The sequence below is a fragment of the Colobus angolensis genome, unplaced genomic scaffold, assembly GCF_000951035.1.
Source record: "Colobus angolensis palliatus isolate OR3802 unplaced genomic scaffold, Cang.pa_1.0 Scaffold717, whole genome shotgun sequence".
Taxonomy (NCBI): Eukaryota; Metazoa; Chordata; class Mammalia; order Primates; family Cercopithecidae; genus Colobus; species Colobus angolensis.
This window is the reverse complement of record NW_012120899.1, coordinates 18,674-30,903: the sequence shown is the minus strand read 5'-3', so window position 1 is coordinate 30,903 and position 12,230 is coordinate 18,674. Positions and strand designations below refer to the sequence as shown.

General features: G+C 52.7%; 1 protein-coding gene across 1 annotated transcript in view; it reads left to right on the top strand.

The window, feature by feature from the left end:
• The window catches only part of PDPK1 (3-phosphoinositide dependent protein kinase 1), a 67,089-nt gene that overhangs the window by 50,632 nt on the left and 4,227 nt on the right, over positions 1-12,230 (top strand). Inside the window, 2 exon segments of the mRNA XM_011927444.1 lie at positions 320-493; positions 3,687-3,904. Coding sequence (XP_011782834.1) covers positions 320-493; positions 3,687-3,904 — 392 coding nt within the window.

Sequence of the window (12,230 nt, the reverse complement as noted above, 5' to 3'; positions counted from 1 at the left end):
TGGTACGATCTTAGCTCACTGCAAATTCTGCCTCCCGGGTCCCAGCGATTCTCCTGCCTCAGCCTCCCGAGCGGCTGGGATTATAGGTGCGTGCCACCACACTCAGCTGATTTTTATGTTTTTAGTAGAGACGGGTTGTCACCATGTTGACTAGGCTGATCTCCAACTCCTGACCTCAGGTGATCCGCCTGCCTCAGCCTCCCAAAGTGCTGGGTGGGATTCCAGGCGTGAGCCACCACGCTTGGCCACCAGGTTTGGGTTTCTTTGGTCAGAATCACGTTTTCACCCTGGCAGTGACTAGTCTTGATTGTTACTTAAGGTTTTAGATGCCACAAAGCGGTTAGGCTGTGAGGAAATGGAAGGGTACGGACCTCTTAAAGCACACCCATTCTTCGAGTCTGTCACGTGGGAGAACCTGCACCAGCAGACGCCTCCGAAGCTCACCGCTTACCTGCCGGCCATGTCGGAAGACGACGAGGACTGCTATGGCAATGTAAGCTGGCCAGGATGGCGGGTGAGGTGGGTGGCACTGGGTCCTCCGTGCACTGGGCTTCATGCCTGTGCGCCAGACCCACGTGTGATTTGCAGGCGAAAGGGGAGGGTGTGTGTGCCACGGCGGCAGGCCTGTTGGTGGCTGTAGTCTTTGCTGCCATGAGGCAGTGGCGAGTGAGGTGTCGGGTGGGTCGTTTTTTCCTCATTTCCACGGCTGTGGGCAGTCTGGTGAGTTTCCACCCAGAGGGTGTGGTGCTGCTAGAACCGGATACTGAGCGCCCTGGCACTGGCCCTGGGGTCCCAGGTACGGGGCCTCCTGCCCGGCCTGTCGCATCTGCGCTTGGCTTGGTGCTTGTATAGCTGTGTGTCCAAGATGTTCCAGAACACTGCCTGTCTTTCCACAGAAACCCCGAGTGTCACGTGCTTGAACTTTTGGGACGTGGTGCTGGCAGAGACACTGGCACCGTCTGCTTCAGTGCTGAGTAGGCTCTGAGGCTGCTGGTCTCCCAACTTGATCACAGCCATGGGGTCTTCAGCACACTTTGCTCTTTAAGCTTCTTGTAGAGAATATGGACCATGTGTCCAAGGGACCAAGAGTGTTGTGAGAGGCAGGCATGTCGCCCACTTTCAGCCTTGTTTCCTCTGAGTTCCTCTTGCCACCTCCACCATGACCCCCTCATACTTAAGTGTTGTTATCATGAGATCCATTTTTCTGGTTTGACTTCTGTCACTGTGGCTTATTCTAACTGGCACCATGTACAGAGTTCCACTTTCCATGAATGAGGAAGTCTAGATTTTATTTATTTATTTGTTTTGAGACAGGGTCTCGGTCTGTCGCTTAGGCTGGAGTGTAGTGGCGCGGTCTCGGCTCACTGCCACCTCTGCTGCTCTGGGTTCAAGCGATTCTCCTGTCTCACCCTCTCAAGTAGTGGGAACTGCAGGTGTGTGCCACCATGCCTGGCTAATGTTTCTATTTTTAGTAGAGACAGGGTTTCGCCATGTTAGCCAGGCTGGTGTCAATCTCCTGACCTCAAGTGATCTACCCACCTCGGCCTCCAAAACTGCTGGGGTCTTAGGCATGAGTTACTGCACCTAGCTGGGAATTCTAGATTTTTTCTAAAAGTCATCCACAGCTAAACCTCTGCCAGTGTCCCCTCCTGGAGATGAAGTTTCCCAATGCCCCGTAACGCTCCTCATCCTCCCGACATCCTTTGAGCCGAAGGTCTAGAGGAGCCAGGCCTGGGGGGCAGTCTGTGCTGCCTGACGTGGCCACTTCTAGCTTTCATATATGCAGAGGGCTGGGAGCCCTGAGGCCCTAGCTCCCCGCTGAGGCCCTCACCTCCAGCCTCTGTGCCCCCACGGCTCTCGCCCCCATCCTCTGTGCCCCCCACGGCCCTCGCCCCCACCCTCTGTGCCCCCCAGCTCCTCCTACAGGGCCTTTGGTCACGGCTGGCGAGTGCCACCGGGCTGCAGTGCTCTCCCTGCTGGGCATGCTGTTGCTGCAGAGGTTGTGCTCGGGACTAGCTGGTGGCCGTTATCCCGTGGGCTCTGTCCTCCGTTCCTCCCAAGGCGGTAGCCGGGCTCTGAAGGAGCAGCACAGGCTTTAGTTGTCTGCAGTCTCAGTGCCTGGAGAGCTTCTCTGAGTGTGGGGGTGGGTGTGCTGGCACACGTTGCGTACCTGTGCAGGCCTCTGTGCCTGGGCCTACTGAGAGCTAGGGCTGCTTGATATGGGGGTTCTGTTGCCGTCTGTGAAGTCTGGCTCCATGTGTTGGCAGCCGACTGTTAGATGGCCCATCCTTAGCTCTGAACAGCTGTGTGGTTTGAAAGCCTTGGAGTGGGTCCAGGCAGGGAGCTCCCAGGTCAGATCTCATATGGGGACAGTGAGTGAGTCTTGGCAAACGGCGTCAAGCTTGGAAGGAGCCTTCAGGGCTGTACCTCCTCCCTCCCTGCGGGGCTGCACCCCCTCCTTCATGGGGAATGGGCACTGGGCGTCCCCTTCAGCAGGGGGGTTGGCCATGGTACCCGCTCTTGGGTCAAGGCAGGAGGAGAGCAGGTGCTTCATTGGCTCCTGCTCTCCTGAGGTCCTGCAAGTGCTGGGGCGGTGTTGCCATTGGACAGTGTTGGAGACGAGCAGGCTGGGCAGGCCCACGCCCTGTGGAGGGGTCCGCATGGAGGGGCCGGCAGCGTTGGGTGTTTTCACCCCGCCCATTGACGAGCACCTTGCTCCAGCCCAGCTGGGTGAGAGGCTTCAGGGCTGTGGGGTGGGGCTGTTGTGCAGCTGTAGGAGTGCGAGCACATGGGGGACGCTGCATGTGTGGAGGGTTGTGTGGGGCAGCAGCCAGGGCCTGCGTCTGAAGGCACAGAGGACGTGGAAGAGCATGTTGTACTCTTATCCCAGCCATTGCTGATGGTGCCATTGCTGGTGACACCTTTTCTTTCCACTTGTTGTTGGCCTCAGCAGAGCTCAGATGTGGGGCCTGCAGCCGGGGATGTGGCTGCCCCCACCCAGGAGTTCTCTGGCCTTGGCAGCCCCAGGAGCATGTTAGTGCGCAGGCTCTGTCTGCTTGGCACGTTTATGAGTGAGTGAGTTTCCACTGTCGACACTAGTTTGTCATTTTCCCAGAGAAACAGGCAGCGTTGTCTACAGTAAGTTCATTTTATCTTTGCTGAGATTAAAAGGAATGTCTTTTAAACAGTTTAATGTGTTTAGTCAAATCACAATATGTAGCGTCTGTTACAGACTCAGACTCCTAAGACCCCTTGGGCCCAACAAGGTCTTGCACAGAGGCCCTGCCTGCCAGCCCGTGCGATGGATCTGCCGCCAAGCCTCCTTGGGCACCTTCTCTTCCCAGCAGGCATCCCAGCCCCCACCTCCGGGGGCAGCACTGGCATTCACGAGGCCTGCAGGGTAAGGGCCCAGGTCCCCTCTTCCTGGAGAGGAAATCTGAGGCTTCGCCCCTCTCTGGCCCTGATTTCCATGGTAAGAGGAGCCTGACCAGGCAGGATCCAGTGAGGCCTCGGTTCTGTGGCCAGGTGTCCCACGGAGGAGAATCAGGGCTGCCCACCCTGTCGCCTTGTGCCGTGCTGTGTGTGAGCTCCCAGGGCCTGACAGCGGCAGTGCCAGGAGGGGCTGGGGTTTTAGGACTGTAGAGGCAAGTGAAGGTGCGGTTCTCACTTTTCCTTCTTCTCTGCAGTATGACAATCTCCTGAGCCAGTTTGGCTGCATGCAGGTGTCCTCGTCCTCTTCCTCACACTCCTTGTCAGCCTCGGACGTGGGCCTGCCCCAGAGGTCAGGCAGCAACATAGAGCAGTACATCCACGATCTGGACTCGAACTCCTTTGAACTGGACTTACAGTTTTCCGAAGATGAGAAGAGGTTGTTATTGGAGAAGCAGGCTGGCGGAAACCCTTGGTAAGACCTTATAGACACAAGCAATGCTGTGTGCAGAATTGCAGCGTGAACACATGGGGGCTTATGGTGGATGCCTTTGCCTAGTCACTGCCTCCCTCAGCAGCCTTGGACGCTTGGCCAAGGAGCACATTGTAAGTGCACAGTTGGAAACAGGTGCTTAGGAGGCAGCTGGCCCAGGGAGGGAGTGGGTTGTGACTGCTGGGCGCTCCCCTCCTCTGCTGGGCATTTGGATCTGCTGGGTGTGGCCTGAAGTCACTGTGGTGTGGACAGACACGGCCTGGACTGGGCCACTTGGGAGTTTCTGAGGTTCGCTGTTGTAGCCCCTCTTTTCCACACAGCTTTCCCCACTTGTCCATTTATGTCTTTTAAGCTGAGCGCCAGGGGCAGTGTGTGGTCAAGGGCGTGCATGTTTTCAGAGGGCTGGGGATCTGTCCTGGGGGCCAGGAATTTGCCTTTCCCGATGCTCTTGCCTGCCTGAGAGTGTTTTGATGCTCCAGAAACAAACTTGTGAATGTTTGTTTTATTCCGATGGAGGCAGATGTCTCCTGTGTTCATGACCATTTGTGTTTCTTTTTTGAGGTACTTTGTGTCCTTTGACTATTTTTTCTTGTATGTTTTGCATCTTTTTTTTGAGACAGAATGTCACTCCGTCACCCAGGCTGGAGTGCGGTGGTGCTATCTCAGCTCACTGCAACCTGTGCCTCCCGGATTCAAGCAATTCTCCTGCCTCAACCTCCCAAGTAGCTGGGATTACAGGTGCCAGCCACCACACCCGGTTAATTCTTGTATTTTTTTTTCTGAGACGGAGTCTCGCTCTGTCGCCCAGGCTGGAGTGCAGTGGCCGGATCTCAGCTCACTGCAAGCTCCGCCTCCCGGGTTCACTCCATTCTCCTGCCTCAGCCTCCCGAGTAGCTGGGACTACAGGTGCCCGCCACCTCGCCCGGCTAGTTTTTTGTATTTTTTAGGATGATCTCGATCTCCTGGCCTCGTGATCCACCCGTCTCGGCCTCCCAAAGTGCTGGGATTACAGGCTTGAGCCACCGCGCCCAGCCCAATTCTTGTATTTTTTGATAGAGATGGGTTTTCCCTGTGCTGGCCAGACTGGTGCATCTTTTTAACATGGATTTTTAAAAGCCATGTGTGTGGAGACTACTCCTTGTATGTTTTGCAAACATTCTTCAGTTTCTCTCCAGTCTGTTGATAGTGTTTTTGTATGGAAGCTGCAAATTCTTACCAAGTCCATCCTGTCCCTATTTATATTTTGTGTTTTCCATCTTAATCTGGTAAGAAGGGCTTCCCCTCTAATATTTTTACCTGCTTGTCTCTTTTGTGTGGGCAGGGAGGAGCCCAAGATAGTGGGGAGAGGGCTTTGCAGGAAGGTATGCTGGAGTGGAAGCATAAGGCGAGGGGGAGTTGAGGGCCAGGCTAGGGAGGGTCAGGACACATGTGACACGAGAGACTTGTGGGGAGGAATGAGAGGAAGGAGCTGAGCTCTGGGCCGCCCCAGCAAGTGGGGAAGACCACGACTCTCTGCGGTGTGCCATGCCTGTCTCTAGAAAACCTGTGCAGAGATGCTGGCAGGCAGAAACAGTGTACAGCTAGGGGCTCTGACTCGCTAGCTGTGAGTCAGTGTGATTGCTAGGGATGTTAATGTGTACTGAGCCAGAGAGGAGGGCTTTTGATGGGAACAATCTGAGCAGTGCTGCGCTGTGCAGCTCCAAGCAGCAAGGAGGTGTGTGCCCGGCTATGCAAGGAGTTTCCCAGGTTTGTATGTGCTGGGGTCCCCACGAAGTGCTGCTGTGGCCACTCCACATACTTGGCCAGGAGCGCTTTCTCTGCAGAGCGCAGCTGAGAGGTGCTGTCTGCAGGTGTGTGTGTGTTTCAGCTCCTTTGGTGACTCCCAAAAGGCCCCTCTGCCTGGGGCTGTTCTTAGAGGGTCTTGGAGTCCGTCTGGGTACATTAGCCTGGTGCTGGCGGCAAGTCAGGATGCACATTCTCCTGCCTGCTTCCTTTGTCTTCAGGGTTCTCTTCCCCTTTCCCCCTTCCTTCAGATTTTAGGCCCTTTTGGGAAGCTGATGACTCCTGAGATCTTGCAGCATCTGTTCTGGCTGCTGGGAGGTCCGTCCAGCACCCGCTCTTTACAGTAGTGGTTCGCATTCTGTGTGTGGCCACCAAATTCTCGAAGTCAGGGCAGTTTTTTTTGCTATACTAAGATGTTATTTGTCTTTTTGCTCTCGTTCTCTGTGAGTGTATGGTGGAGTTTTTCAGTGACCACATGCTGTAGAATAGAATCTGTGTGCTTTTGGTCTTTTCTAGGGTCATAAGTTTTTGGTATAAATATATGCTTTTTTTTTTGCTTTTTTTTTTTTTTTTTAATGAGACAGCATCTTGCTCTGTCGCCCAGGCTGGAGTGCAGTAGCATGATCTCTGCTCACACAACCTCCACCTCCCAGGTTCATACATTTCTGCCGCAGCCTCCTGAGTGGCTGGAATTACAGGCACACGCAATTACAGGCACATGCCACCATGTCCAGCTACTTTTTGTATTTTTAGTTGAGACGGAGTTTCACCACGTTGGCCAGGCTGGTCTCGATCTCCTGACCTCAAGTGATCCACCCACCTCGGCTTCTCAAAGTGCTGGGATTTCAGGCATGAGTCACCACGCCAACCAATAGATGCATTTTTAGAGATTAATAAATGTCCAATATTTCTACTGAGCTCTTACTTTCTCTTCATTTATACCTGCTATAGCCTCTGTAATGTTACCTGCAACTGAATCATTATTTTGAAATCCTGAAGTTTTCCTTGTGCCCACATAAGAATATGGTAAGTAAGTTCAGGATCACACCTGTAATTCCAGCACTTTGGAGGCCAAGGTGGGTGGATCGCTTGAGCCAGGAGTGCGAGAGCAACCTGGGCAGCACAGTGACACCCTGTCTCTACAGCACAGTGACACCCTGTCTCTACAAACATGCAGAAATCAGCTGGGCGTGGTGCTGCACCTCTGTAGTCCTAGCTGCTTGAGGAGGTTGAGGTGGGAGGATTACCTGAGCCTTGGAAATCAGAGCTGCAGTGAGCAGAGATCTTGCCACTGCCCTCCAGCCTGGGTGACAGAGTGAGAGCCTGTGTCAAAAAAAAAAAAAAAAAGATAAAAGGAATTTTTTAATTTACATGGAATAGTTTACACTTAAAAAGGAACATTTTAAAAATAAATATAATGAGCTCTTTAAGATCCAGTGTTGTTTGTTACAGCTTTTCAGACGATAAATTAAAGAGTCACTGAAGCTCTTAGAAGCTGCATTGTAGATGCTGGAGAGGCCACACAGTAGCTGGGAGGCAAAGCCCCTGGCTGCAGCGCAGCCTCAGGCTTGGCCACCCTGTGCTGCCACAGTCCACAATGCAATCGAAACTTGCTGGATTCAAGATGTGACTGCAAGCACAAAGAGGGGGTTGACGTGTCTGCTGCTGAATTGTGCTTTTGCCTCACAGTGGATGAGTCTACAGACAACCTGGACCTGCCACTTGGCCTGTGTCCCCGGCTTCTCATCACAGATGATATTCTTATTTTTGAGACGGAGTATCCCTCTGTTGCCCAGGCTGGAGTGCAGTGGAGTGATCTCCGCTTGCTGCAACCTCTGTCTCCTGGCTTAAGCAGTTCTCCTGCGTCAGCCTCCCAAGTAGCTGTGATTACAGGCATGTGCCGCCATGGCTGGCTCATTTTTGTTTTTTAGTGAAGATGGGATTTCACTGTGTTGCCCAGGCCGGTCTGGAACTCCTGACCTCAGGAACTCCTGACCGCCCACCTCGACCTCCCAGTGTGCTGGGATTACAGGCCTGAGCCACTGCGCCCAGTCTACAGATGGTGTTCTTTTACCCCATTGCGTGACCATAAAGCACAAATGGCACTGACGTCGTCAGAGTGTGGAGTACCTGTGTGAATCTCGTGATTGGTTGCAGAACACATTTTCCCATTTGTGCTGATGGTGCACAAGCCATGGTGGGTGGAACTGCTGGCATCTGAGCATGACTTGAGGCCATGCAGTGCCACTTGACACCAAGCAGTGCCAGGGCAATAATCATATCTTCACAGCACTCACCCACAGGAAGAGAGAGAGAGGAAAGAAACCAGTCTCGCTTCTGAGCTTTGTTAAAAATGATGTTATTAACACTTTGTGGGATGAAGTGGAAGTACACAGAATAGCACTCAGTTCTGGCCGCAAACATGAGTGTGCAGCCGCCTCAGGGAGACACGCTCGTGACTGACTGTTGGCCTGCTGTCCTCATGGAGCGTCTGACTGACAGGCAAACTGCCGTTATGCAGACTTAGCTATTTGGCCAATATTTTTCTTGACAATGATTGGAATGAGCTTGTTACTTTAAGGAAAACAACTGCTCATATTTATACCAATGATAAAACTGAAACCTTCAAGTGAAAATTGGAATTTTGAAAAACTTTATTCATCACTGTGAGCTTGATACCTTCCCAATAAAAGACATATTTTTAGATTCTTTTTTGTTTGTTTATATTATTTATAAAAAAGAAATAGAGACAAGGTCTCCCTGTGTTACCCAGGCTGGTCTCGAACTGCTGAGCTCAAGCATTCCTCCCCCTTTGACTTCCCAAAGTGGTGGGATTACAGGCGTGAGGTACTGCACCCAGCCAAAAGTCTTTTTTTTTTTCTTTCTGTTTTTGAAATGGAGTCTCATTCTGTCACCCAAGCTGGAGTGCAGTGGCACAATCTCAGCTCACTGCAACCTCCACCTCCCAGGTTCAAGCGATTCTCCTGCCTCAGCCTCCCCAGTAGCTGGGATCACAGGCACGCACCACCACACCTGGCTGATTTTAGTATTTTTAGTAGAGATGTGGTTTCACCATATTGGTCAGGTTGGTCTCGAACTCCTGACCTCAAGTGATTCGCCTGCCTCGGGTTCCCAAAGTACTGGGATTAGAGGCCAAAAGTCATTTTTGAGGAGATACATAGTGATATCAATGAACTGATCTGTTGGTTCTATAGAATGAAATTTGTCAACATTTGGAAGCTTCACATAATTCAGTGAACCCCTGTCTTCCAGGTGAGCAATGTATGACCTACAAAGTCACGTGAGGGCAGAAGAACCACTAGTGCAGGGTAGATTGATGGTTTTTCGTGTCACGGTGTATGAAAATTTATTGTTATGAGTCAGATTTCACATTGCAACTAAGCTTTAAGCAGCCACCACTTTGTGAATTGTGGTGTGGTATCCAAGAAGAATATCCACAAACATCTACACGTATTCTTAGCCAAAAGGCCAGGAAGTGACGCAAATCTCTTAAAAGGCTGAGTATACGCCTCCCTTTTCTAGCTATTCATCTGAGTGAGGCTGGGTGTTTGCATGTCCTTCTGCCCGAACACAGGCCTCGGCAGAGTGTGGGCGTGAGTGGACGTGGAGACCCAGCGCTCTCCTTAGGAGCTGAACAGGAGAGGCCTGTGCAGTGCACAGAGTGGCACACTCGCCTCGTTCATGATTTTGTTTTGGAAAGTAGTTATTTTAAAAATAAAAGTAATGTATGTTAATAGTAATGGGTTTATTGTTTTTTAATGAATTAAATATTTGAAAATGTCTCAGTTTTCATTTCCTGTGTAGTACGTATCAGTTGATCTAAAAGCTCTTTGGGGTCTTCCACAGAGGTAAAGAGTGTGAGGGGCCATGGGACTGGAAGGTTGGAGAGGAAACCTGGGACCCATCAGCCTTTGCCGCTGGCTGCCTCCCTCACTGGCGGCGAAGCTGAGCCTGGAGAGCCCTTCCAAGCTGTCAGGAAAGCCACCGGCGGAGCTCTGGCTCCTTGCTGGGCCCTCCTGGGCGTGGCAGGTGCTTTGCTAGTGGCTTTGGGCTTGGATCCTTGACAATGCTCTTTTTGGGGTCTGGGCGAGGGAGGGTAGAGGAGGTGGTGAGAACCCGCACTTTGGCATCAGGAAAGGGGGTTTTCTGTGGTCACCCCTTGTGGATTGCCCTGCACCCTCCTCTGTGCAGAGGTGGGGAGAGGCATTGCCTGTTTCGAGGGAGCCAAGATGCGGTGTATGAGAGTGAGGCTCCTTCGGAAAGCCCCGTGTGCATGGCGAGTAGTTAGGCATGTCTTCAGGTCTTCCGCTCTCACCCAGCCTCCCAGGGAGGAAAGGGCTCTCAGGGCGGGGGACTTTCTGCAGGAGATAGTAAAAAATCGAAGTAAAAAGGTGATTCCAGCTTGGTCAACATGGCGAAACCCTGTCTACTAAAAATAACAAAAATTAGCCAGGCCTAGACGTAGGCACCTGTAATCCGAGCTACTCAGGAGGCTGAGACAGGAGAATCACTTGAACCCGGGAGGCAGAGGTTGCAGCGAGCCGAGATCGTGCCACTGCGCTCCAGACTGGGCAAGAGAGTGAGACTCTGTCTCAAAAAAAGAAAAAGAAAAAAATCAAGGTGATTCCTAGAAGTACGGAAACTTCCAAGTAGGTGACAGCAAGGGGCTGTTTCCTGTTGTGAGCTGGTGGGTGAATCCGCTGAACACATGCTGTGCTCTCGATGCCACCAGTGGAGCTTTGCCCGCAGTCTCTGTCCACGTACCCTGGGCCACCGGGGAATGGATGTTGTCCATTTCATTGTCTCTTGCAGGTGATGCTGGCGCAGGGGTGGGTGGCACCTGTCTGTGGGGCCCTTGCCTGGCTCCCCAAGGTGCTGGCGTGTTCTGTCGCTGAGCCGCTCTGGAGCTTCAGTGTCCCTGGCATGGGTGACACTGCTGGGAGTGCCTCTGGGCTCCTTGCCTGTGCCCTTTTTTTTTCTCAGGATGGATTTCTGGAAGCGAGGCTACTTCTCAGTCCTATTTCCGAATCGCTTCCTCAGTCAGCCCTACCCAGGCTGCAGGTGCCGAGCAGGAGCGCCACTCCTGCACGCCCATGCCTGTGGCACGCCCAGCTGACCAGGGCACAGCAGCCCAGCTCAATTTCTTCGTGTAGGGCCATTGAGAGTTTCTTGTGTCACTTGAATTCCTCTTCTGGGAATTTTTAGTTGGTGCCATTTTGCTGAGTTTTCTCTTGAGTTCCAAGCTTCTCGCGGCACTGTGAATTTGCTGTGGGGTGCAGGTGGAGGCCCACGGCGGCTGGATCTGGAAATTCTGTCCCACCCCAACTGTGGTCCTGGTGGTTTTTTAGGTGGAGGTGGCTTTGTCGTCTTGCCGTGGCTCCTGCAGCTCAATGCTGGGCTGCTGTTCTCACTCTCAGCAAGGAAGGCGGCCCCTCCCACACAGGTTGCAGGGATGGGCTGCTTTGTTCTTGTGGTTTTTCTCTCCTTCGAGTTGATATTTTAAACCTTGTATCTCATCACGTATTCTGGCACTTGCTGGCGTGTGGTGAAAGCTGAGGATGGGAGAGGCCATGGGGCTTTGTCCGTCCTCATCCACCTGGGAGAGCTCTGACCAGCCCGGGCTCAAAGGGACCTTGTCCGTCCCACACTGCCTGCCCCGGTGTAGTTTATTATGAATTTCATTGTTATTCCTCTGCGCTGTTTCCTGGTCACAGGCCTGTCTGTCAGAGTGGCTTCCTGCCGGCTCTGTGGTCCCTCCAGGCGTTTCTGTGCTCTGTGCTTTCTGTGCTGTGGTGGATCAGGTCTTCCTCATCGCATGTCCTTTTCAGGACCCTTCTTGATTTGTTTCTCTTTGTTTTAACCCCCATGTTGTGTATGTTTGATGGTGAAGTCCCTGGTGTGAGAGGAGGGCTGCACTTGCCCACATGCCATACACTCCTCTTGCTTCAAACCCACAGGATGGGGTGTGTGTGTGAGGCCAGGCCCTGGGTCCTCCCTCTTGGGGCAGGCCTGGGCACCTCTGCCCAGGTCTAGGTGGGTCAGGTGGTGGGGCTGGATAAGCCCTGGGGGAGGATGCTGTGCTCCCAGCTTGGCCAGTCCGGTCTTCTTACAAGCGCTGTTGGCCCTGTGTGCAGCCAGGCAGGCATGTGGATGTGCTCGGATATTTATGTGATCGTCTTATGCCTTCTTGAAATATAAAATATATTATTGGCCGGGCGTGGTGGCTCACACCTGTAATCCCAACACTTTGGGAGGCCTAGGCAGGAGGGTCACAAGGTCAGGAGATTGAGACCATCCTGGCTAACACGGTGAAACCCTGTCTCTGCTAAAAATACAAAAAATTAGCTGGGCGTGGTGGTGCACACCTGTAGTCCTAGCTACTTGGGAGGCTGAGGCAGGAGAATCGATCACTTGAACTTGGGAGGCAGAGGTTGCAGTCAGCCAAGATGGCATGCCAGTGCACTCCAGCCTGGGTGACAGAGCAAGACTCTGTTTCAAAAAAAAA